This window comes from Talaromyces proteolyticus (genome assembly GCF_021365285.1).
Source record: "Talaromyces proteolyticus strain PMI_201 chromosome Unknown BGW36scaffold_4, whole genome shotgun sequence".
Lineage (NCBI taxonomy): Eukaryota > Fungi > Ascomycota > Eurotiomycetes > Eurotiales > Trichocomaceae > Talaromyces > Talaromyces proteolyticus.
In genome coordinates, this window is record NW_025764280.1 from 1,183,390 (window position 1) to 1,207,367 (window position 23,978).

Here is a 23,978-nt window from a genome sequence, read left to right on the forward strand (position 1 = left end):
ATCAGATATATTATATACATCTTATGGACATTCCTATGATTCTATACTACTGTAAAATGGTGTAGTTATAGATATTTGCAAACTTGATTAAAGGATAAAGATGGTATAGATCTTAATATAAATTATATACTCTACCAGAATAATTAAAGGTGGTTGTAATAAATAATAATTCAAGGCTAAGGCTTATGGGCAAAATATATGCGTAGAAATCAGAGTAAATGAGCCAATCCAACTAGAATCTCCTTTTAATGTTTCTTGGAATCGAAAATATTCTATAATATGGTTAGAAAGTGCAAATCACATTAACGGCACATAGTTCCAACGTACCTCCTTTAATTCGTCGATAGATGATGCAGTATCCGTTTCTTGAAGAAACCGGAAAGCCTGGGAGTTAATAGACTAACGATCGATTTTGTCAAAACAAGTGCTGAGGCAATCAAAAATGGACTGGACACCGCTTCCGGATTGGGAAATAAGGTGGCGCACAGAGCTGATGTCAAACAGTTGGAGATAGCTTCATTTATTTCTTTCCCCTATCCTCCCTATGCTTAGTATTCTCACCGATAGAGACTAATTCTATTGTTTTTTGATCTGTCACATAGCTCACTTAAAGATCCCAGACTACGGCGGGAATATCCCCATCCATCTGCTTCTCCACGAGGAGGATTCCGGGACTTCCCGTACGCTTGTTCCACCGAGTCACAGCGACCCTCTGGCTGCTTTCCAATGCCACCGCAACCATATCCAGATCACCGTTGATGCTGAACTGCCGTGGGGAAGAGCCGTGGGCCCGATGGAGGCCGAGGAAAGAGACGTCTTCAAAAAATTTTCCACTGGCATCGGCGCAAGCAAATACAGCGAATGAATCGCTGTTCCGGCCAAAAGTGCTGTCCAAGCGATTGGAGACTATTACATGATTGTTTTCAGGCTTCGGGGCACGCTGATGTTAACCTGGTACGTCGCTTTGAGGGGAAGACAACACTTACCGATATTGCAATCTCGGCTGCCTTAGACCCAGTGGGGGGAGCCCTGTTGCCATATGTGCTTCCTTCGTAGACTTTGGCGAAGGAAATTCCGTCTTCTGAATAAATGACTCTAAAGCCACTCAGGCTATTACTCAATTCTTGCACGAGATAAAAGTAGACGTCAGTAGATGTGTTTTTCGCACCTTTGGGAGTCCAAAATACGCCGTGTCTAGGTCCGGACCCTAGGGTTACGGCCAGGGGCTCTACCTGATCAAGGTAGCCCGTCAGTGGGCTGACCTCGAAGATGCGGACGAGGTCAGCTCCAAGGTCAGGAACAAGGACAAAGCGTCCTGTTGGGTCGACAATTACTCCGTGGGGATGAGGAGCATCCTGTCGAGAAGGGACAGGACCGGGACCAGTCATCTCATAGACAAAGGTTTGGGAATGGTTAAAAAGTCCTTGAGCAGGATCCACGGCGTACGTGGTGACGGATGACGCGCTACTACAGAACGAAAAAAAGAGGTCAGCAACGCATGGCATACACGCAGACAGGATCATTTTCTGAGGTATCACAGGAACATACTAGTGTGCTACTGCAAGAAACTGGCCCTTTGAAACCTGAGGCGCGGAATACATTGCAGACATTACCGGTCCAGTCAGAGTTTTCAGATGTTGAATCATACTTAGTGTTCCATTTTGATTTGTTTTGAAGGTGGTGACGCTACCATTTAGAGCCGTAATTCCTTCGTCTAGACAGTATAGGATGCTGTTCTCACTGTCTAACATTAACCAAGAAGGGCTGCTGCCACAGGCAGCGGTCTTGGAGAGGGTGGATAGCTCATAGGCTCCCCTGGTCTTGGTCAGGGCGAGTGATGTGACAGAGCCTGCGTATGATGCCGCATAAAGTCTCGTAGCAAGCACAGTGTTCCCCAAAAGGGATGCCACCAAGCTGATGAAATGCGACCTCATGATAGATATATCTATCCTCTACTCTCTTCTTTTTCCCGCCTTGAAGTAGGGCAGCTAATAGGTCAAGAGATGAGGAGTCGGTGACAAATGATTCGAAAACCCGTACCTTATCCAACATAGGACAGCATGTGCAAAACGTGATTGATATTGGGGCGGTTTGATATACCGGAATCCGATTTCGAGCAAGCCAGTTCCAGACCCTTGGAAATTAGTAAGATGAGATCTCGGCATTCTGCTTAGAAATTGCCACCTGCTGGCCCAGAACAGTCGTAAAGATACGCGTTTACATATTATTCAATGTCCACTGTAACCATGGAAGATTAGGCACAAAGCTAAGGGAGACCAGCCTTGGCACCAAGCTTGATGATTTTCCACAGCCCTGAACCTTTTCTCTTGTCCTGCGTCAACGACTTCTCCCTCCGTAGAGCGAGTGCCAAGGCAGGCTCCAGAAGGTCCATGTCTATCTTGGCGCCAATACTGAGCGTGGGCCTCGAGAACAACGAACCACTATTCGAGAAGCCAGTTACTAGCTGTGTCTGCGCTGCCGAACCAAAAATATCATCTATCCCAAACGCCTCACCGGCCAGGGAGACATTTAGTGCTTACCTAGGGCTAGTATGCGCAATATCTCTTTAGTATGTTTCCCACTAGCTCTGCATGCAAAGGAACGGGTGATGCCACTAGCGTTCCTTATTAGCGTACTGAGCCTTTACCTACCACTATTCCGTTGGTGAAAGGAAGAGAGACTATTAAGCGAATACATAGAATGAGTATGTGAAGGTGTATCCATTGCGCATGTAGCTGATCAATATGCTCGTGGCGCTCCATTCCCACTTATTTGGTATTTTATTCCAATATTGCTCTCTGTCTACAGCTTTATGGTGTATACTAATCTTAGATTGATAGCCACTGCGAAACCTGTACATTCAGAGCCAAGATATGAATATATGGTATCAATTGCGTATCAGTTGTTTACTGCGTTTCATTACCATGATAACCTAAATATTGAATAATTCATAGCGAGGTTTTTAGACAGTCTTCACTGCAACAACGTGCTTCCGCGCCTGTTGCCAAGATACATAGAGTTTTGTCAATGGTTCTTTGACTTAGTAATTCAGGTAATTATCAGTTACAAAGAGTATCTACAGCTTACGTACATGCCGGTGGAGTGCACAGCGTCTTGCAGATACGATGTTATTGACCAGCTACGTCCTCGTGCACGAATCAATTCTTTAAACGCTTCCATGCAAGGTCCATAGACCCAGTCGTTATCCCAGCACTTGCTGTTCAAGTCCCCATAGCACAAGTGGTATCTCATGTATTCTACACCTACTAGCAAAACCACTGCTAGCACGATTTCCCATTAAAAATGGTACAATCTAGGCCCAGTGAAGAACCGAAGTAGAAGAGGGAACGTGTTAATGCCGATCTATATATTCCGGCCACCTGCTGCTCGAGCAAGCTCTGTAGCACAACAACCCATCCATTCCTACCTTTCCTTGCAGTTCTCCATCTTCTTCATCTCTTTAAGATTGCCTCTTCGAAATGGGGTCCGTCTTTCTCAGCACCCTTTTCTTCTCTGTGGTTACGGTCCAGGCCTATCTGGCCTCCGAGCAGATTGATGTCCAGTCCAGCCTTCTCACCGACCCCAGCAAGGTCGCTGGAAAGACCGTTGATTACATTATTGCTGGTGGTGGCTTGACTGGCCTGACTGTTGCCGCCAAACTGACGGAGAACCCTAAGATCAAAGTCCTAGTCATCGAAAAGGGCTTCTATGAGTCCAACGATGGACCAATTATCGAGGATCCAAACGCCTACGGCCAAATATTCGGCACCACTGTTGACCAAAACTACCTCACCGTTCCCCTGATCAACAACCGTACTAACAATATCAAGTCCGGCAGGGGCCTCGGAGGATCAACCTTGATAAATGGTGACTCCTGGACGCGCCCAGACAAGGTCCAGATTGACTCCTGGGAAAAGGTTTTTGGCATGGAGGGCTGGAACTGGGACAACATGTTCCAGTACATGAAGATGGCTGAGGTCTCACGTCCTCCTAATGCTGCCCAAATTGCTGCCGGTCACTACTTCAATGCTACCTGTCATGGATTCAACGGTACCGTCCACGCCGGACCTCGTGACAATGGTCAGCCTTGGTCTCCTATTATGAAGGCCCTTATAAACACTACGTCAGCCCTTGGTGTTCCCGTTCAGCAAGACTTTCTCTGTGGTCACCCTCGCGGTGTCTCTATGATCCTTAACAATGTTGATGAAAACCAAGTTCGTGCTGATGCTGCCCGTGAATGGCTGCTTCCCAACTACCAGCGCCCCAACTTGAAGATCTTAACTGGCCAGATGGTCGGAAAGATTCTCTTTAATCAGACCGCTTCCGGTCCTAAGGCTGTTGGTGTAAATTTCGGTACTAATAAGGCCGTAAACTTTAATGTTTATACCAGACACGAGGTCCTATTAGCTGCTGGCTCCGCTATCTCTCCGCTGATCTTAGAATATTCTGGCATTGGTTTGAAGTCTGTCCTTGACCAGGCCAATGTTACTCAGCTTGTTGAGCTTCCTGTTGGTCTTAATATGCAGGATCAGACCACTACCACCGTCAGTTCCCACGCTAATGCCGCCGGTGCTGGCCAGGGTCAGGCTGTCTTCTTTGCCAACTTCACTGAGACCTTTGGTGACTACGCCCCTCAGGCTAAAGAGTTGCTCAATACCAAGCTCGATCAGTGGGCTGAGGAGACTGTTGCGCGCGGTGGATTTCACAATGCAACTGCTCTCAAAGTTCAGTATGAGAACTACCGTAACTGGCTTCTGAACGAGGACGTTGCCTTCGCCGAGCTTTTCATGGATACTGAGGGCAAGATTAACTTCGATTTGTGGGATCTGATTCCTTTCACACGCGGTTCAGTCCATATTCTCAGTAGCGACCCCTACCTATGGCAATACGCAAATGATCCCAAGTTCTTCATGAATGAGCTGGACCTCCTTGGTCAGGCTGCTGCTTCCAAGCTTGCACGTGATCTCTCTAACAAAGGCGCTATGAAGAACTACTTCGCTGGGGAGATCATTCCTGGCTACAACTTGGCTGAGAACGCTACGCTTTCCCAGTGGACGGACTATGTCTTACAGAACTTCCGTGCCAACTGGCATGCTGTGAGCAGCTGTTCCATGATGTCTAGAGAGCTTGGTGGTGTTGTCGATGCCACCGCGAAGGTGTACGGTACACAGGGCCTACGTGTCATTGACGGCTCTATCCCTCCTACTCAGGTCTCTTCTCATGTCATGACCATTTTCTACGGCATGGCTTTGAAGATTGCTGATGCAATCCTGGCAGACTATGCCAAAAAGCCCTAATGGGTGGAAACGACCAGATATATAGTTCATAAGGGCGTGGTCACTGGCGAACCTGCTCGGGTGGAATCCAACCCCCCAACTTCTGGTCTTCATCTGTCGTATTAGTTAGATTCTCTAAGATGTAGATGATTTAGATATATTGCTTATAGACAAGGGGAGATAATCTCTTAGTGCTTATTGAGTTGAACCTATACAGTCTGATACATATAATTTGTACAGTATAATCTTAGACCAGTTGAATCTAGAACTATGTTGTTGCTTGGGACAAAGCAGCCTTCTACGCTGTCAGCAGCTACAGTAACACATATCTCTGTCAGGAATAGCAGAAGTGTATTTCGAAAATGAATTGTCGATTATAGTGAGAATGGCTGCATATTTCTGTACTTATCGAACTCTCATACAGTGTTAACTCGCTGCCTGTCACAATCGACCATTAGAGGAATTTCTAGAAGCCGTGCTGAGAGCCAAACGGCAAAAAGCTCCCTGTCTCTAACCCGGGCCCATCAGCGCTGAACAGGGACGTAATAAACACGTGTAACTACTTCAATTGCCACGCAATGTCATTAAAAATTGCGGTAGAGCACGGAAGATACATGAAAACAAACATACCCGTGCAATATATTCAGATGTACATCACATTATATATCAACTCATCGGAAGCAAGGGAAGACTAGGCCATAGTAACTAAGAACTGCATTGGTAAGTTTCAAGTAATTCTACCAGTCGGAAAGGTGATGTCCATAGAGCACAATAGGACAAGGCATTCCAGAAAGCACAAGAACGCGTAAACAGGAACGAAAAAAGGGACGCAATTGATGCTTTTAACAAAAAGAATGGCCACTGACTTCATATTGTGGACTTCACTACGAGGCTTGTCGAAGTTATCGCGAAGGGTTTTCATGGCCTCGGCAGAAGCATTGCTAAATCTTATTTATCGTCAGAGTTTGCAGCAGTTGCTTCATGTTTCATGATATTCCTCAGTAAAACAATGATATGGATTGCTAGTCACTACACAGTCTACGTTATCGACCCCAAGAATAATCATAGCTTCGAATAAACAACTAAAAATATCTCTGGGGCAGTGCTTCTCTCCCCATATATGGACAAAACAGGACTGCTTGCTTCTTAACCCTCATAAGCCAATTCCCTCGATTAAAGGAAGGGTTGAGAGGTTTAAAATTAAACACAGAAATTTATCATTCAGTACAGAAAAATTATCACCTCAAGCACAGACTTCTATAATTTATGATCTTAGAGTTCTTATTAGATACTGGTATATAAATTATATTAAATAAAGATAATGTATAGAATATTTTTAATTTTGCAGATTTTAACCCTATCCAGACAGCACTAGCAGATAGCCCTAATCGGGACTAGCGCGCTACGGCTGTTTTCTCGGTGTGCCGGGATAAGATTAAGTTTATGAGGATATATGTAAATTTCCATTTACTCGTTTACTCGTTTACAATTGTATCTGGCTTGCTCTGTACAGAACATTACGTGCCACAAGATCGCTGCATTTCGACCCTGGTAAAGAAGAATGCCCGACAAGGATGCGGGGACACCCCGCGTGTACATTGCGCGGCATGGTAAGTTGATCATTGATCCTATATAACGTATATACATGAACCTAGCACTTGACCCTGACAAACCAACGTAGGAGAAACCGAATGGACCAAATCCGGGCAGTACACGGGCACCACCGAGCTCGATCTGACCGAGCACGGCGTCACCCAAGTCCAGAGCACAGGTCGCATTCTGGTCGGCAAGGGCAAAGCCGTCGACCCATCCCGCATTGCGCACGTCTACATCAGTCCAAGGAAAAGAGCCCAGACGACCTTTAACCTGCTCTTCTCTGCGACTGAGTCGGAGTCGTCGGATTCGGCACTGGATTCGTCGCGAGTCTCGACGACAGACCGTCTCGCTGAGTGGGATTATGGCCTGTACGAGGGCATGGTCACGAAGCAGATTCGCGCGTTGCGCAAAGAACATGGTCTGGATGTCGACAGGCCGTGGGATATCTGGAGGGATGGGTGCGAGGATGGAGAGTAAGTCGCTCACAGTCACCTCACATGCATGTCAGAAGGATTAGGAAGGGCTGATATTATCCAAGATCCGCACAGCAAGTCACAGACCGCTTGGATGACCTTATCAAGGAAATAAAGGCTATTCAGGTAAATCACATGCATGACGAGCCTGGACCGGCGGATATCGTGCTTGTGGCGCACGGCCATCTTCTGAGGGCTTTTGTCAAGCGCTGGCTGGGCTATCCTCTAGAGTTCCCGCTGTCGTTGATGCTTCCTCCGGGGGGTATTGGCGTGCTCAGGTGAGTTCGGATTGATACGTCATGTTTTTCATATTTCGTGCTTCTAACCCGCATATTATAGCTACCAGCACCATAGTATCGATGAGCCAGCGCTGTTCGCTGGCATGGCGTTTCCGAGTTCGTCATAACCGGCATATACAGTAGGTTTTGGATGGACATGGACGACTAGAATAGAGATAGACATTGGCGAGAATATAATTCCATAATTCCATAAAGATGTAAATATATTATACAGCAGCCCCGAATAATCATACACTGCTTGCACTACTAGTACAAGGCAACATGCAGATGATACCTGGCAGAAATTTCACTCCAAAACTCCACGTATGCAACAGAAGGATATTTTGTATAACAATCAAACGCTCAGACACGCCCCTGTTTCTTGCGGGGTCCGGCAACCTTGGGGAACATTCTCATGAGGTGGTAATTGATGGAGTTGGTCTGGACAGTCTTGTCTTTCTGTGATCGTCGTTAGCATCGGATTTGAAATAAATATATAGCTGTATGTGGGGATACGCACCCGTTGGTCCATGCAAGCTTTGAGCGATTCTTCCAGAGCCTGGCATCCTTCAGCACCTTGTCCGGCCGATGCCCAGCAGTCTAGTCAGTTGTCAGTATTGATGACAAATCCAGACGAGTCCAATTGATTGTTCAGCAGGATAAAGCATACTCAGCATCGAAGACATGATGGTTGCGCACGAGTTTTGTTGTTGTTGGTTCGGACGGCGCACTCGGAGGTGGTTGATGGTTTGCAGCCGCACCGGATTCAAGCGAGTCGTAGCACCTTTGGCAGGCATCTTGAAGCCACTCCTGAGCGCCGGCAGTGATATGGTGTAGAATTGTCGCGATTGTAGGGGAATTGTCTGGCCGCGGAAACAACTCGGCGAAAAATGGCTCTGCCAAGACCTAATTTGCGCTCTGATTGGTGGTATGCTTATATAAGCTGCTTTCGGACATAACGTAATCGGTAAGCCACCCGCCCAATTCTGCCGAAGAACGCGTTCTATAGCGATTTCAAATCTTAATTTCTAACCAATCGTTATATGATTAATTATTATGAAAAGATGTGAACGTATTAGCTTAACTCTAGACTAATATAATAAGGTTAAATAGGTATCTCTACTGAATAAACATAGTATAGATAGATTAGTGTACATATAGATAAATAAGAGAGACTGTAGAGCACCTCCGCTTTTAATATTGGAAGTGGATGGCCAATTCAATGTTACTTAACTCTATAGATAAATATAGATCATTTACTCCTCCTAATCTAACCTACACCAACTATCTTATGCCAGACATAGTAGACGCGATTCAGCTGCTGAAGATAAGATGTTAAACACTTAAAAAAATGCCTTCAAACCAGCCTACTAACAAAATTACTAACCCACGAGAATCCGCTAATTACAATGTTGACAGATGAGAGGACATAAGCTAAAAGTGGATTTGTACAAGCTCCAAGGAGACACGGCACATATTAGGAAATGTACAAGTAGATTAGCAATAGTTGCCCTTTCGGCTTAGCCGCCGGGTGTTAATAAATTGTGTGTGTGTGTGTGTGTGTGTGTGTGTGTGAGATAGTAACTATTCTGTACACAATTGTATTAATTATTAGTTATGTACCAATCACCTTACTTCCTCCGCTTCAGCCCTCCACAGCTTATGCAACTCCCATGCTGTTTGAGGAGGGCAAATGACATCATATCGCCCCTGGATGATTGTCACTGTCTATAGATTAGCTACTCCCAATTATGAGGGTACCTTTTCTTGTTCCATAACTTACACGGAATATGTGTGACACGACCAAGGTTTTGCGGGTTGAAAAGTTGACTGTCTTCCAACCAGACGCCATGCGCAAAGTAATGAGCCTCTAACCGGACATGCGATAGCGACCAGCCATCATCATCTATCTTGGCAAATGTATTTGCACTAGGCTCTGGGGCGCCGATGGTTATGTCCACGTGTTCCATCTTCTTGATGCGGCTCTTCTTACTTGGAGGTCTTCGGATGTCAAGAGTTAATACCCCTGCAAGGGATCATTCCTATCGGATGCTGGCAAATGGTTCACAAACTTATCGTAAGCATCTAGGTCTATATACCCCATTTCCGAATACCAATGTGCTCACGGGGCCTCTCAATGTCATCGACAAGAAGATGGGAGTTATTCTCCCGAAGTTCGGCACACGGTTGGGATTTGTCAGCGCCCCTTTGATCGAGCAGTACTACACGATAGATGGCTGGATCGAAATACTGCGTGTTTTCCTTTGTGGTGCGTCCTCCAGGGCCGCCATGAAGAAATATCACTATATTCATTTCTCGATTCGTCTATCTGTCGCTTCCATTGACTTATTCATCTAGTGCTTTGAGCAATGACTATCATCAAGGTTTGCTCTGACTAACCTGGCTTTCCCTCTGTGTTTCCATATTGCTCGTAATGTAGTTTATAAATATAAGTCACTGGCAAATAGCCAGCATCGAATGGATCCGCGTGTTTGTAGCCAGGGTGCCGTTCCAGGTCCACATCATGTCTAGCCATTTTCAATCGCCGTGCTTCAATGAGTCTTTACGATATACACCACTATAGCAGGATCAAAGCATAGTCGATGCTGATATATTAATAGAAAAAGATTCTCGAGGGGGACCGAAATGAAAGCTGAAAGGTAATTAATGGCGTTGTTCCTTCTGAAATCAACTCCGCCCGAGCATCAAATGGAGTTGACGGTCCGTCTACGGTCCCCACCAATCCGGAAACGGATTTGGTAGTCCTATCCGGGTAGTGTTCATGATTGTTACACCCAAAATTTATTAATTTGAATAATCTAAAGCAAGATATTACTCCAATCGAAGTTGGAGACCATGTCACCCTCTTGATCCTCAGGAAATGGCATCACCCCAAGTTCTCCCTCGGCATCACTGGGTTCTGCAAAGCCCACAACATCGTCGTTCCACCACGATGGTACCCAGCTTCCTATTCCCGCCTGCATTGTTTCTTGGAGAATTATGGGTTTTGTTGACGATTGCCCAGCGTCCCGTGAATTGTCTTCATCTTCTGAAGACGAATCGTTCACCTCGGCCTGCGAGCGCTTCTTCCTGCTAAATGTGCCCTTTTCCAGCTTCTCGCTAATATCAAGAGCAACATCATATGTCTTAGAACATTCCTTGAGTGTCTTGAGAAGGAAGTTCATGTGTTGACCAAGTTCTGAAGCTTGATTACCTTGGGGAGATGTTGTGCTGTTGTCAAGAGCGAATGTTACTGCAGTTACTGCCATTGTTAAGCTGTATACCAGGATCAACGGTGCGGTTGTGAGCGAATGCTGGGCGCGGTATTGCCGAGTTATGGCCATGATGCTATCTGCAGAGGAGATGCAGATTTCTTGAGACTGGCTTTTTCGTGCAAATCCTGGGGTTGGTTTGATGAAGTGTCGGTTCAATGATATTATGCAGCTATGATACAGTGCACTTCATATGTCATTACAAACCCGGTGCAATAAATGAGGAATTAGGTAAGGCGCTATCTTACTGTAAAATCGCAAGCTGCGGTGGTAAGTTTTGAGTTGTTGGAGTCCATTGACTCCAAGCGAGAAACTCTGGTAGAGCTGTATGCCATTGAAATAGTCGTAGGTTCAACTCCTCCAGCTTGGCCACTCGATGGGTAACGAGATCCTTTCTGGGGAGTTTGATCAGTCTAGTTGAGAATACCTCTGTCATCATCAATTCGATGATTTTGCCAAGATGGGCGAGTTGGATGAGTATGAGCGATGAGGGTATGATGTCGGTTAATAGAGACGACAAGGCGGGGTTCGCCCCTGGCGTTTCTAGAGTCTCTTTGGCATTGATTCTATTCCAATTCATCAGAAGTCTTCTCATTTTTCAAAGCAGATGAGGGATTACTGGTCATTTTGAAGATCCAAAGGGTCGACGGAGGCATCGTCTTCCCGAAGATAGATGGGGCGCCCAAAATACAAACTGATGACTCTTGGCTCTTCATTAATATGGGAGGATGATCAAGAATATCTTTACGCACTTATCGATAACATAGCATCCCCAGTATACCTTTCTCCTCATCCGCGAATCCTGGCTGAGGTTGATGGTATTGTCATCCTTTACTAGGAACTTGGGGTCCTGGTGAAGTCCCAAGTCTTGTACCATCCGGAATGCCATGCCTTAAGAATTAGCTGCCTGTTATATCATAGATATTATGGCGGATTTACCTGACAGTATCCAGCCCTTGGTATTGTTTCCTGCGCCGAATTCGAACAACGACAGACACAGAAAAGCCTGCACTGTGGTGATGTGGGGACTTTGGAGACTCTTTATGCTTAGTAGCTTATTGACGTAAGGCCCCAGTGCTTCAACAGTTGTCGAGACCTGCTTATCTTTCGAGATCCTTGCACCCAAGCAGCAAATGGCATATAGAAGCGGGTATGACCAGAATTTGCCCTCGTACTTGTTCTGGGTGAAGTCTCCAACCAGGGTCGGTTCGTCGATGAATGGACACTCGGCATTGAGGTGGCGGAAGAACATGGACAAAGATTCCTTGAGTATTATGTCATCAACTTTGAAAATGCCTGACAAATGAATATCTTGCTGGTACTGGTTAAACGTCGAGCTGCGCCGCCCTTGATGACCGCTATTTGCATACCCTGTGACACACCCCTTTTGATATATACTAGTAGGCCCATAGAATGAGCGGTGACCTGTGGTTGTGTCAGAATTTGGTGTAGCACACGATATGAAGAGTCGATATACATGCCTTGAGGGCTCTGTTGCAGGATCAAAGTAGATACTCGAGAGGAGCCGCTGTAATCGAATATGAGGTCCGGCCCAACGCACTCCGAATCTGGAGCAGTCATCGAGGTTTGTGTAAGAGATGTTGATGACAAGAGTGATGACGGGTTTCTTAGAGATTGCTTCATGGACCGTATAGTTGCCTCGTAGGAGGCCAACCGTTCTTCGAGCGCAGCAACATAGGCGCGGCTGACCGGTCGACGTCGAAAATCATCATCCCGAAAAGAGCATTCGTTACCACTGGTCACGCAGTTGTCGCAAGGGCACAATCTCGTGCATTTCAACTACGAAGTATTCTCAGTAGTGCGTTCTGTCCTTGATCCTTCTTCTCACTTACTTTACGGAGTTGACAGCGTCGGCAACTATGATTGGTTCGGTCAGTTACCGCAGGTGCAGCAGATATCAAGACAAGAGTTGGACATACGAGATTTTTTTCTTGTCGCTATCCATGGCCTTCTCTGTAGCATTTGGTAGTCACCAGGACCAGGTAATGTTGGTCTTTTGAGAGTAAATAGAGGAGGACTAGATGACTACTACGAGTACTCGTGACGTGGAGCCCCGGCTCCCGGGCTTGTTTGCCCCACCAGGCCTTTGCTCCTCCAGACTGAATGATACAAGAATATGGAGGGTATGCAAGTCGAGTAGAGTTAGTGTATGCAAAAGCGGGGTATTCTGCTGGCATTGATGAAGCTGCGATTGCAAAGAAATGCGTTTTCTCACCAACATGAGCCAGCAGTTCACTTACATACTATGTATACACCACGGAGTTCACTGCCCGGACCTAAGCTATTCTCGGTCATCTAAAACTCTCTTGCTGTACAGTTATAAATCAAGTCACGACTTCAAATGTTGTCTGGATCCAATAGTCAAGGCTAGGTTATCTTCGTTCACTCCAATTTCACTATCATGGCAACCTCTGACTCTCTCAAGCACGTATCAAGCACCAAGAGACCTATTTCTCTTGAGGCTGGAATTCCTGGTACTAGGCCAACTTGTGGAAAGGCCAACGATGATCTGACCTGTGGAACCTATGAGGAAATAAATTCACCTCCTCTGTTTCCCAGCGAGGAAGAGCTCAGGACTTTGAGAAGAGTGCCTGATGACTTCACGTGGCACGCTTTCACTATTGCCTTTATTGAGTTGTGCGAAAGACTCACATACTATGGCACCGGTCAACTACGTAATAGCCCCTATACTTTAGCCATTGGCATTGGAACTGCAGTCCCAACTATTGGCTGACATATGACAGTGACCAATTTTGTCCAACGTCCTCTGCCCCCGGGCTCAACTACCGGTGCCAGTGGTGCTCACGGCCAGTCCGGTGCCCTGGGGTACGGCCAGCGTGTATCCTACGCCATTAACACCTTCAAGCAATTCTTCTTCTACACGACTCCCCTTCTTGGCGCCTATTTGGCAGACGCACATTGGGGACGCTTCAAGACGATATGCATCTGTGGAGGAATTGGCATCCTCGCCCACGCTGTTATTGTGGTTGCAGCTATACCACAGGTAATTTCAGCTCGCGCTGCATCGCTCTCGACCTTCATCGTTGGCATAGTCCTCCTCGGCCTATCCACTGGGGGTGTCAAGTCTAACTTAGCACCCTTCGTTGTTGAACAGCTGCCGGCCATCGAGATCAAAGTCAAGACACTCCCTACAGGTGAAAAGGTCATTATCGACCCGACAGCCACAGTAAACAGAGCCTACATGCTATGGTACTCTTTCACAAATATCGGCGCACTTTTGGGGATTATTTCAATGCCCTATATCGAAAAGTACTCTGGGTTCTGGATGGCTTGGCTTGTCCCGACCATCCTCTATTTGCTGTGTCCCCTTGTCATGCTTTGGGGGCGTCGAAGATATAACCGTATACCGCCTCAGTCGTCTGTCCTGAGTAAGGCTATGAGGCTTTTGCTATTCACGCAGAAATCCCGCTGGTCAATCAACCCATTCGAAACATGGAAGCGCTTTCAGCAAGGCTCTGTCTGGGAAACAGTGAAGCCATCGTCCATTGAACCCACACAACGCCCACATTGGATGACATTTGATGATGCGTGGGTGGAGGAGATCAGGCGTGCACTCAAGGCTTGCAGAGTATTCTTTTGGTACCCGCTATTCTTTCTCTGCTTCAATCAGATCAACGGCAACCTAGTCTCCCAGGCGGCCACGTTGCAGCTACATGGCATGCCCAATGAAGTTATTACCATCATTGACCCCCTTTCCATTATAGTCCTCGTCCCCTTCTTCCAGTTCTTCCTTTTTCCGTTACTACGCAAATACAAGATCAACGTCTCCCCTATCCGGCGCATCACCTCCGCCTTTTTTTGTGGAACAGCTGCCATGGTATGGGCTGCTGTTTTGCAATACTACATCTATCAAAAGTCTCCCTGTGGGTACGAAGCCAACACCTGCAACTCACCTTCCACCATCAATATAGGTGCACAAGCCGGAATCTACTTCCTGGTGGCGATGGGTGAGGTACTTGGGAATACGACCCTCCTGGAGTACTCGTACACGAAAGCGCCAAAGAGCATGCGATCCCTTGTACAAGCTTTGGCTCTCTTTGCAAATGCTATAGCTTCCGTACTGGGACAAGCTTTCGTTTCATTGACCAACGATCCGCTCCTAGTTTGGAATTACATCGCCGCAGCAATTCTGGCATTCTGTGGAGGATGCATTTTCTGGTTCCAAATGAGAGGCTTAGATCGCGAGGAGGATCACCTTAATGCGTTGCGAGAAGGCGCTGTTGATACGAGAGTCTCAGTTTCTCAGCCACTGGCCAAGGGTGTATGAATGAATATACAAGATGGGAGCATTAGTTTTGGGTCAGTTTGAACTGTTGCAGGAAAATGAATTGATGGAGATATCATGTATAGGAGATTAGAGATGGTTCTAGGTTTCTTCAAGAAGCGAAACTTGACGCTATTCCAATATATCAATTGATAGAACGATTGCCCCTAGTTTCTGAAGTGCCTAAATCTTTATGCTGATTATACTCTCAATACTCTCTTATGTTGCGTCACTTCTTTATGCTCCGAGTTTACATCTTATCTTCAATGTTATCTAGCACTTCTGTTAGGTCACCGATATTATGTAGGGCCATAGGCCACACTCCACAATTAGGAGGGAAGAACTATTTTCTGATTATAGTAGGTCATCTATATAAATTAAAAATTCTATTCTATATTCAATATATATTTCAAAATTTATTCTATTATAGTTCAATTGCCCTCATTTTATTAGGATATAGCCCCACTCTTTAGTTCGCCATATGACGGACAGTCAACTCCGTTTCTGTCACTTGTAAGGCTCGATGCAGGTGTAATATATTTGAGTCCTTGACCAAAACTGTGCTCATATGATTTTGCGACAATTGGCAATACTGCAGCAGTATTACTGCCGCGAATATTACTTGCGGAAGCCAAACCACCTTTTTCCAACATCTCTAGACGGACTTCGTATCATATCAAAATGGATTCAAAGGTCCAGGATCCTCTAAACGAGAAACCACCTGGCCATAATTCTTGGCTCAGTCTAGGATCAGCCGCATACGATTTTCGAGGTAAGGATCATCAGCTACATTCTACAAGTCCATTGCTAATTTCATGTAATGGTCTAGGCGATGTCCGCACAAGTCCAACGGCAGCGATGCTTGAAGCCGTCACTTATGCTAGCCTTCTCGACGATCTTGATCGCTCAGATCCCAGCACGAAAAAGCTCGAAGCATATTTGGCATCCCTGACAGGTCACGAGGCGGGCCTCTGGGTCGTGTCTGGAACAATGGGAAATATAGTCTCTTTGCGGAGTCTTCTGGTTCAACCCCCCTACAGCATTCTCTGCGATGAGCGTGCACACTGCTTGAACAACGAGGCAGGAGGTGCCTTTGCTTTTACCGGCGCAGTTCCTCAGCCAGTACATCCAGCAAATGACAAGTATATTACGCTTGAAGATATTCTTCCACATATCAAGCTGGGACACGGAGAGAAGGTACACGCATGTCCTACACGAGTTATTTCACTAGAAAATACTCTTCGGGGAATGGTGATGCCATTGGAGGAAACCCGACGCATCTGCGACTTTGCCCACGCAAATGGAATTCGAGTCCACCTCGATGGTGCTCGGTTATGGGAGGCTGTCGCTTCAGGCGAAGGTTCTCTAATAGAATACTGCGCCCTCTTTGATACCATCACCATGTGCTTTAGCAAAGGGCTTGGCGCCCCAGCTGGTGCAATCGTGGTAGGAAGCGAGGGTGCCGTCCGTCGCGCTAGGTGGATTAGACAGAGTATCGGTGGTAGCATTCGACAGCCTGGTCTGTTGGCAGAAGCGGCGTACGTTGCTGTTCGGGACACATTTGAAGGAAATCAACTCATCAGGACTCATCATATCGCAGCAAAAATCGCTCAGCATTGGGTATCCTGTGGCGGAAAGTTGAAGTACCCTACGGAAACCAACATGATCTGGCTTGACTTTGAGCAACAGCCTTTTGGACTTGACGACCTCATTAAAGTGGGACGAGAGAGAGGTATTTTCATCCACAGAGACCGCTTGGTGATACATTACCGTGAGTTATCCTTGTTTCCACGAGAGAAACCGCCAACTAATCGAATGAGTAGAAATTTCAGACGAGGCAGTACAAATTCTGCTGGGAGTCATAACAAGGTTGACGAAGCATGATGCAGACATTCTAGATATAGCAGTATCATAAAGACTTGTTACCCCGATTGTGGCGGATATCAGGGAGCAAGCACCCAATCTAGATATAAACGTCTTTGTCAATATATGGAGTCGATGCTAAATCTATCCCCATGGCTTGCATGCAATCCAAGTTATTGTGACGGTCCTGTCAGCATAGGGGTTTTCTCCCTGTCTTAGTATTCTCGTACATAGTTACCTAAAGTCATTGAGTTGATTTATTGATTAGTATGTCCAGCCTGAGAGAAGGGCCACATGCACCTGCAAAACGCCTGCACTTGCAAAAGGCTTGCGGGCGCAACGGTTGTCGATTCTTTACTAGAGTCTGTCACCAGCCAAATATCTGCACTGGTTACGAAATCCTCAGATACCCTTGTATGTTTAAAACACTTGTAGGCAACAAAGCTGTGGTGGCCTGAGAAGTTAACGAGGAAAAGACACCCGTTTGATAATTAAGTCTATTTGGCTACAGGCCTAGGCTGTTTTATTGGGCAAGAGATTAACTTCATGATTGGTTATCAATGACTCACCTGTTAATTATTGACATAAACATACGTACCTCGTGCTTGTCATCGCATGCCACCATTTTCATCGTATCATTTGTATAGAGTCGTCATACACCCACCCACCAACCAAAAAAGCCAATAAGACGTGCCAGGCCGTTATTCCACTCGTAGATTGTTGCGCCACAATAATCCTTTCGTCACGTACCCGTGTTACCTCTGTTATATGGAAATGGAGACGGCAATCGGCTCCAATTGAGCATCATATCCAAGAAAACAGACGGTTCCATCTCGAAGTAGTACCGCATTCCGAAGATACCGATATGTGTGTTATTAGCGACATCGCGAAACTGACTCGTGCCTTGCAGATTAAGAGATAGTATAGATCTTTATAGTTTCATAAATACTCAAGATATTTCTATTTTTAAATTAGAAATAGTTAATTAGATATTTTTCTCTATTTTAGCTGATGTTAGAGACTCTTTTTTGTGAATTGGTGGTATAGTGATGTGTTAAAGTTATAGAATCAATATGGAATGTGTTTTTTTGGCAGAAGTGGGTGGGTGGTTTACATCGGCGGGTGGCTTACCGATTACGTTAAACTGATAAGGTCGGCGTTAAGCAATTGTTTCTTATCGTTCATCAACCTCGCCGTCCTTTATCGAGACGTCGGCGACAATTTCATCTATGGAGTGGTCGCATCATGAGTCTTAGTCGCGGCTTTGTGTTTTCATATAAAAATGCATCGGGGCGCACAGCCCAGCGGTGTCTATCGATAGCCAAAGAAGCACGGAGCCGATTTCAACGACCTTTTTCTGCAGCATCGCCACTGCGACAAAACGAACCACCAAGCAATGGATCTGGGACTGGCGAGAAGAGAGAGGAAGGGGCTTTGTCCCGCCGACTCTCTGAGATGACAGAAGAGGCGTTCTTAGAAGGCGGACGATCTGCACGAAAAAATATCGAAGAGGCTGGCTTCTCGGACGATTTAAAGAAGCAGTTGGAAGAGAAAATCAAGATGAGCACGTTCAAGAGCGAGAATGCGGGCGCTTTTTCAGTAGTAAACATGCCAGTAAGTGGTTTGTCTACTGGTATTCCTTAATATTCCCATAATAACAGGCTTCAGGCCAGTGCAGGAAAAGGCACGCAGGATATCGCAGCGGCAACACCATGGCACAACACCGAAAGCATCCATGACACCGCACTGAGAATGCTCGACGACAGCAAAAAACCCATCAAGCTCCCGTACCAAATCCCCAAGCCCGCCATGCCTGTCAACGTCGACATGCGGCCGGCCCCGAAAACTCGCCAATCGACTGGTTCTCGACTTGCCAGCGCGCGGGATCGCACGCATACATACGCTCTTAGTCAGAGCCCTGGTCTGTCGGACGAGGAGCGGGAGTCGGTCAGAAAGGAGCTCCGATCACGGTTCGAGCCCGGCGCACGCTCGCTCCCGATGTCGATACAGGGACTGACCTCGTTAGCGAACGAGAGAATCGAAGACGCGATTGCGCGCGGCCAGTTCAAAAACCTGCCGCGCGGGAAAGGGAAGAATACAGAGACAGACCCGAATGCGAGCAGTGCGTTTATTGATACGACGGAGTATTTTATGAATAAGATCATCCAGAAGCAGGAAATTGTTCCGCCGTGGATAGAAAAACAACAGGAATTGGCACGCGAGGTTGATCGCTTCCGACAGCGCCTGCGAACGGAATGGCGACGACATGCTGCGCGATTGATTGCAAGTCAGGGAGGGACTCTGGAACAGCAGCAGATACGGGCTCGAGGATATGCCGCAGCGGAAGCTCGTTTGACGGAAAAGAGCTTACTCGATACTGCATTTACGTCGTCAGATGTGGATAAACCGATGGAGCCTTCATTCTCACAGATCAGCCATGATGGCCGGTTATCAAATCCGGTCCAGAGCCCTGCGAATGTCGTTTCATCAGAACAGAAAGAGCCATTACCACATGTGGCTCCTCTCCGGGATCCAGACTTCATGGCTCTTGAGCGTGGCTTGCATCAACTACAGATAAAAGCCCTCAACGATCTGACACGGTCGTATAATCTTCAAGCGCCGCGTCTTGCACAGAAGCCTTATTTGAACCTGGAGCGCGAACTCAACGCCTGCTACGCAGACGTGGCGCCTTCGCTTGCAGGCGAGATTGTCTCTCGCACAGGACACAAGGTGCAATCTCCCATGGCGAAGGCTCATCGCAGGAGCTCTGGTGGGATCCTAGATGATCTTTTACAGAATAACCAGCGTGTACAGATATATGAAGAAAATCGCTACAAGCACTACGGGCTGAAAGAGTTGTGGCGGGATTTGTGGAAGCGCTGACTCTTTACAGCTGTGTAGGATAGAATGAATAGATGTTCAATGTATACATTGTTCTCAAAAAGAAGTAATGGATGAGCCTATCAGAAAATCGACAATGAGAGGGGTCGACAGGCTGTGATTGGGCAAGGAACGAAGCACTAGCCAATAGAGTCAGCCAATCAGGACACACATCGGGTCGAAACTCGGAAGCTCGTGGGCCGTGCACGCGGGCGCTTAAAGCGGGGCTGCGATTGGCCGTCACATTATACACCAACCATTACTCTATTTGCACACAATACACAATCAATACACAACGCCATCTAGAATGCTGGTTCTTATACTGACGTCGAGCTTACTATTATTTGATATGTCTATAAGCGACTATCTTGAACTTGGTCAGAGAAACGAGAGATATGTGACGCCAAATTAGCGACTAAATTGTGACTAAATTGGCGACGCATCTCGGCGGCGCGATTGGCACACGATTGGCACACACTAAACACTCTCCTGCAGCCACCCCGACGCTCTTCACGCGGGCCGGGCCAATCGTTCTGCAGACATGCTCGACTCGGCTGCAGACGACTGTGAGGGAACACACCATCGCCTCCCACTCGCTGCCCGCCGCACACCACTGTCCCCATATAACCATGATATGCCACTCACCCGGCCTGTTCGTGCAACAATCGCCTTGCCTGCTTTGTAGCAGATTGACAGGAGGATCTCAATCATATCCCCTCTCATTCCTATATATACTCAACTCACTCTAGAAATGAGTTGAGCGCTGCTGCCCGCATCATGGTGCTCTTGCCCTGCATCTTCCTCTCATCTCTCGCCGCAGCCTCAATCATCGATGACTCTGGGTCTTCGTCTTCGCCTTTACTGTCCCGCGACTCCTCTTCCTCTTCCTCAAACCAGCTGCCCGTCCAAGTCGGCGGCATCGTCGCCAGCTACATAATCTTCGATGCTCTGGTAGTCTGCCTTCTACTGCTTGTGGGACGACGACTGCGCAGGGCCGTCCAGGCATCCAACTACACGCTGGAGGTGGTTATGATACAGCCCGGCAAGATCACCGCCAGCACCGACCCCAGCCCGATCTCCGGCGACATCAGTTTCCCCAGCCCCGTCCAACCGTCATCTCGCGGCGGCTGGAATATGTCGTGGTCCAGTATGGCCAAACATCATAAGGGCGGCCACGCCTCGACCAACAACAGCGTCACGACAGTTGACGAAAGCGTCGTGTCGGCGGATAAACGCCGCGCGCAGGAGGAAATGGAGTTCCTGTATGCGGCCGTCATGGAGCACGATGCGAGAAAGGCAGCATCATCGGCGAATTCGTCGCCGGTCTTGGAGAACGAGCAGCAAGTAACCACCTTTTCACCGTTGGGCTCGCCTGTGGAATCGCCGCTTCACAGCCCTCATCTGTTCCCACCGCCTCGTCCTGAACCCCAACATCAATATCAAACCCCATTGTCGCCGCGACAGGGAAGCACCACCACGACGACAAACAAATCTCGCACAAGCCAGCGCTTGTCTCGCATCTCCAACCTGTCCATCTTCAGCCCCTCTCGCCTCTCCTCCAACTCCAACAAACTCAAATCTCCCCGCTCAATCCGCGACTTGCCCATCTCGCCTCCCGTGCGCTCGCCAGACGTCGCCAGAACCGCAACCTTCGACAACAGCGCTCCCCTATCCCCACGCATGTACACCCCCGGACCACCACCCCTCGCCCCTCTCACAACGGCCTCTTCATCCACCCCCAAACCCGTACCCGCAAGCTTCGCTCTCCAACCCATCAGCCTGCAGAGCACCCCGCGCTCCAACGCGCCCGCCCCACTGAGCATCACCAGCAGCAACACAATGCTTCCATTCCGGCAGCAATTCAACCCGCCGCTGAGCGCGCCGCCGACAAAAACAACGATTCTGGAGCGTCCGTTGCATGTCCCCGGTGGACCGCGAACGGGGATGCCCACCCCTTACAGCCCGTATATGCCATTCACACCCGTTACGCCGCTGACGCCCAGCCGGTTTGTGACGAAGCGCGAGAAGAGAATGAAGGATAAGAGTAATGGGTTGAGGGTGTTGCATGAGGATGATATGGTGAAGGGGGATGATGAGATGTGGGGGACGTAATCCCTAACAACTCTCTATTATTTATTCATTTACGTTAGGGTATGCGGAGTTGTGATTCAGGTCTTGTCGATAGTTGAATAATAGTTCATAATCTCAGTGCACAATATGCGTACACGCTATATTAAAATCTCAATCTGTACATGTATATATGTAGATATGTAGATATGTATATTGAATCAAAAATCATCCACCGCAGTGCCAACCCCTCTCTCCCTCGCCAACGCGACCAAATCGCCCCCCGTCACCAAATCCATCAACCCAATGCCCACACTCTTATACACCACATTCCCACTCTCCAACCACTTCTGCAGGCCCTTCTCGCCCTCCCCCCCACTCTCCACCTCCAGCCTAGCAGCCTGCTTCATAATCATCAACTCGCCAATCTCAACCAACTGATGTGGCCCCAACTCCGCCTGCACAATCTCGCCGGCTTCCTGCAAACACATCTCCAAACTATCCACCAACACCACGCCGCCTCTCTGCGCATGCTTATGATGGTGATGCGAGTGATTATGCGGCTTCACCTCATTCCTCAGGATATCCGGATGCAGCTCCGTCATATGCGGTTTATACGAGCCAATCGCACTGACCAGCCTTCCCTTTTTCTTGCTCTCCGTCGACGTCAAATACTCAGCCGGAAAGAGCGGCGAGAGGGACGGGGTACAACAGAAAATCGCATCGGCCTTGCGCACCGCTTCCCGCAGCAGTCGATCGTACTCGACGAACTCGCTACTGAGAGCGGAGAACTTTACGCTGCCGCGCCAGGATGCGTTGTTGCCGCTGTATATGTCGCGGAGGAGTTCGGCGGCCCGGTCGAAGGAGCGGTTGATGATGTAGACGCGTTTGATGTCGGGCCCACGCAGGAGAAGCGCGAGACGGATGTGCCAGTAGGCTTGGCGGCCGGCGCCGAAGACAGTGACTGTTTTGACGTGTTTGCGTTTGTTGAATACGCATAGTGAGGTGAGGGCGGTGCGGAATGCGGTCAGTTCTTGCGCGCTGACGAGGCCAAAGGGGAGCCCGTCGGGGCCGATTAAGGTGAGTGCACCGCGGGGGGAGGAGTCGCGGGCGCCAGCTGGTGGCCAGGCTTTGCCTGTGGTTGTGGTGGTGAGGGGGCGTGAGTTTGTTTCCTGGAGGGATTGTTGGTTGATGCTGGGGGCGGAGGAGGAGAAGGACGAATCGTCGCGGTCGTCATCGTCATCGGTAGTCAAGGACATGGAGCTCATGTCAGTGGATAATGAGCTACTAGATCTTCTAGATGAATACTCCTCTGCCGAGAGGGAGACTTTCGCAGACTGCCTGCTGGCCGTGAGATCCTGACTGACCGAGCAGCCTGGTTTGAAGAACTCGATGCCATTGCTTTTGGTATTGCTGAAATCGATGTTCTGCACGGACAGGATCTTGATTCCTGTGGTTTTGCCCGTGCTCGCCGGCATGAACAGTGTCGTGTGGCCATCCTTGTGTGTGATTGCCGTTCGTTGTGGCTGGTACGATGCCGCGCAGCCTTGATCATTGTTGCCTGTCGAGTATTCGCGCAGGGCTTCGGCGAGGTTGCGCTGGAGCGAGAGTACGTCGTCGCGGGTGAGCGAGAGGAGGAGAGCACGGACTTGGGATTCGGAGAGGATTGTGAGAGGCATTTCTTTTTTCGTCTTTTCTTCCTCGCGTGTTGAGTGGGAGAAGGGGAAGGTTGAAGCTGCGGGATGACGAAATGCGCAGATTTATATCGATAAGCACTGGCGGGGTCCTCACATGTTCCCGCCGGAACCGGCCGCAATGTACACACAAGACTATTAACACCGGTGTTATTCTGGTGCTTGAGTCATAGAATTGAATAGAATAGGGATAGAAGTAAATGATTGCTGTAACCGAGAGGGTATATCTACTAATTAAAACTCGAACTGAAACTGAAACTGAAAAAAAAAAAA

At 47.9% G+C, this 23,978-nt stretch overlaps 12 protein-coding genes across 12 annotated transcripts; 6 read left to right on the forward strand and 6 right to left on the reverse strand.

Moving 5' to 3' along the window:
• Positions 1-163: 163 nt before the first annotated feature.
• BGW36DRAFT_415546 (Lactonase, 7-bladed beta-propeller-domain-containing protein) lies at positions 164-2,102 on the reverse strand. The gene is made up of 4 exons (XM_046219324.1): positions 1,549-2,102; positions 987-1,467; positions 328-928; positions 164-272 (listed from the first exon to the last, which is right to left on the reverse strand). Exons 1-3 carry the CDS (start codon positions 1,932-1,934, stop codon positions 608-610), a joined length of 1,188 nt encoding a protein of 395 aa, XP_046074216.1. The 5' UTR covers positions 1,935-2,102; the 3' UTR covers positions 164-272; positions 328-607.
• Positions 2,103-3,417: 1,315 nt separating this feature from the next.
• On the forward strand, positions 3,418-5,490 carry BGW36DRAFT_374301 (glucose oxidase). The gene has a single exon (XM_046215665.1). It carries the CDS (start codon positions 3,480-3,482, stop codon positions 5,295-5,297), a length of 1,818 nt encoding a protein of 605 aa, XP_046074217.1. The 5' UTR covers positions 3,418-3,479; the 3' UTR covers positions 5,298-5,490.
• Positions 5,491-6,837: 1,347 nt separating this feature from the next.
• BGW36DRAFT_291243 (putative phosphoglycerate mutase) lies at positions 6,838-7,751 on the forward strand (the record flags this gene model as incomplete). Its single annotated transcript, XM_046210828.1, has 4 exons — positions 6,838-6,886; positions 6,958-7,345; positions 7,411-7,623; positions 7,685-7,751. The coding sequence occupies 4 exons, from the start codon at positions 6,838-6,840 to the stop codon at positions 7,749-7,751; spliced, it is 717 nt and encodes a 238-aa protein (XP_046074218.1).
• Positions 7,752-7,986: 235 nt separating this feature from the next.
• BGW36DRAFT_395590 (37S ribosomal protein Mrp10, mitochondrial) lies at positions 7,987-8,420 on the reverse strand (the record flags this gene model as incomplete). The annotated part of the gene is made up of 3 exons (XM_046218058.1): positions 7,987-8,082; positions 8,144-8,223; positions 8,294-8,420. 3 exons carry the CDS (start codon positions 8,418-8,420, stop codon positions 7,987-7,989), a joined length of 303 nt encoding a protein of 100 aa, XP_046074219.1.
• A 777-nt stretch (positions 8,421-9,197) lies between these two features.
• Positions 9,198-9,926, reverse strand: BGW36DRAFT_316461 (uncharacterized protein). The gene is made up of 2 exons (XM_046212563.1): positions 9,407-9,926; positions 9,198-9,347 (listed from the first exon to the last, which is right to left on the reverse strand). The coding sequence occupies exons 1-2, from the start codon at positions 9,591-9,593 to the stop codon at positions 9,250-9,252; spliced, it is 285 nt and encodes a 94-aa protein (XP_046074220.1). The 5' UTR covers positions 9,594-9,926; the 3' UTR covers positions 9,198-9,249.
• BGW36DRAFT_292224 (Alpha/Beta hydrolase protein) lies at positions 9,715-10,159 on the reverse strand (the record flags this gene model as incomplete). Its single annotated transcript, XM_046210899.1, has 2 exons — positions 9,715-9,926; positions 10,024-10,159. 2 exons carry the CDS (start codon positions 10,157-10,159, stop codon positions 9,715-9,717), a joined length of 348 nt encoding a protein of 115 aa, XP_046074221.1.
• Positions 10,160-10,321: 162 nt separating this feature from the next.
• On the reverse strand, positions 10,322-12,909 carry BGW36DRAFT_405750 (fungal-specific transcription factor domain-containing protein). Its single transcript, XM_046218978.1, has 8 exons — positions 12,836-12,909; positions 12,749-12,773; positions 12,353-12,695; positions 11,835-12,320; positions 11,648-11,786; positions 11,515-11,598; positions 11,144-11,461; positions 10,322-11,082 (listed from the first exon to the last, which is right to left on the reverse strand). The coding sequence occupies exons 1-8, from the start codon at positions 12,859-12,861 to the stop codon at positions 10,443-10,445; spliced, it is 2,061 nt and encodes a 686-aa protein (XP_046074222.1). The 5' UTR covers positions 12,862-12,909; the 3' UTR covers positions 10,322-10,442.
• A 632-nt stretch (positions 12,910-13,541) lies between these two features.
• BGW36DRAFT_130275 (POT family-domain-containing protein) lies at positions 13,542-15,322 on the forward strand. Its single transcript, XM_046209353.1, has one exon. It carries the CDS (start codon positions 13,654-13,656, stop codon positions 15,202-15,204), a length of 1,551 nt encoding a protein of 516 aa, XP_046074223.1. The 5' UTR covers positions 13,542-13,653; the 3' UTR covers positions 15,205-15,322.
• A 324-nt stretch (positions 15,323-15,646) lies between these two features.
• BGW36DRAFT_447161 (pyridoxal phosphate-dependent transferase) lies at positions 15,647-17,116 on the forward strand (the record flags this gene model as incomplete). Its single annotated transcript, XM_046221717.1, has 3 exons — positions 15,647-15,973; positions 16,031-16,972; positions 17,025-17,116. The coding sequence occupies exons 1-3, from the start codon at positions 15,883-15,885 to the stop codon at positions 17,114-17,116; spliced, it is 1,125 nt and encodes a 374-aa protein (XP_046074224.1). The 5' UTR covers positions 15,647-15,882.
• Positions 17,117-18,137: 1,021 nt separating this feature from the next.
• BGW36DRAFT_395593 (uncharacterized protein) lies at positions 18,138-19,947 on the forward strand (the record flags this gene model as incomplete). Its single annotated transcript, XM_046218059.1, has 3 exons — positions 18,138-18,165; positions 18,365-18,678; positions 18,733-19,947. The coding sequence occupies 3 exons, from the start codon at positions 18,138-18,140 to the stop codon at positions 19,945-19,947; spliced, it is 1,557 nt and encodes a 518-aa protein (XP_046074225.1).
• Positions 19,948-20,567: 620 nt separating this feature from the next.
• BGW36DRAFT_374317 (uncharacterized protein) lies at positions 20,568-22,170 on the forward strand. The gene has a single exon (XM_046215666.1). The coding sequence runs from the start codon at positions 20,722-20,724 to the stop codon at positions 22,054-22,056; it is 1,335 nt and encodes a 444-aa protein (XP_046074226.1). The 5' UTR covers positions 20,568-20,721; the 3' UTR covers positions 22,057-22,170.
• BGW36DRAFT_374318 (putative proline utilization protein PrnX-like protein) lies at positions 22,171-23,978 on the reverse strand. Its single transcript, XM_046215667.1, has one exon. The coding sequence runs from the start codon at positions 23,688-23,690 to the stop codon at positions 22,233-22,235; it is 1,458 nt and encodes a 485-aa protein (XP_046074227.1). The 5' UTR covers positions 23,691-23,978; the 3' UTR covers positions 22,171-22,232.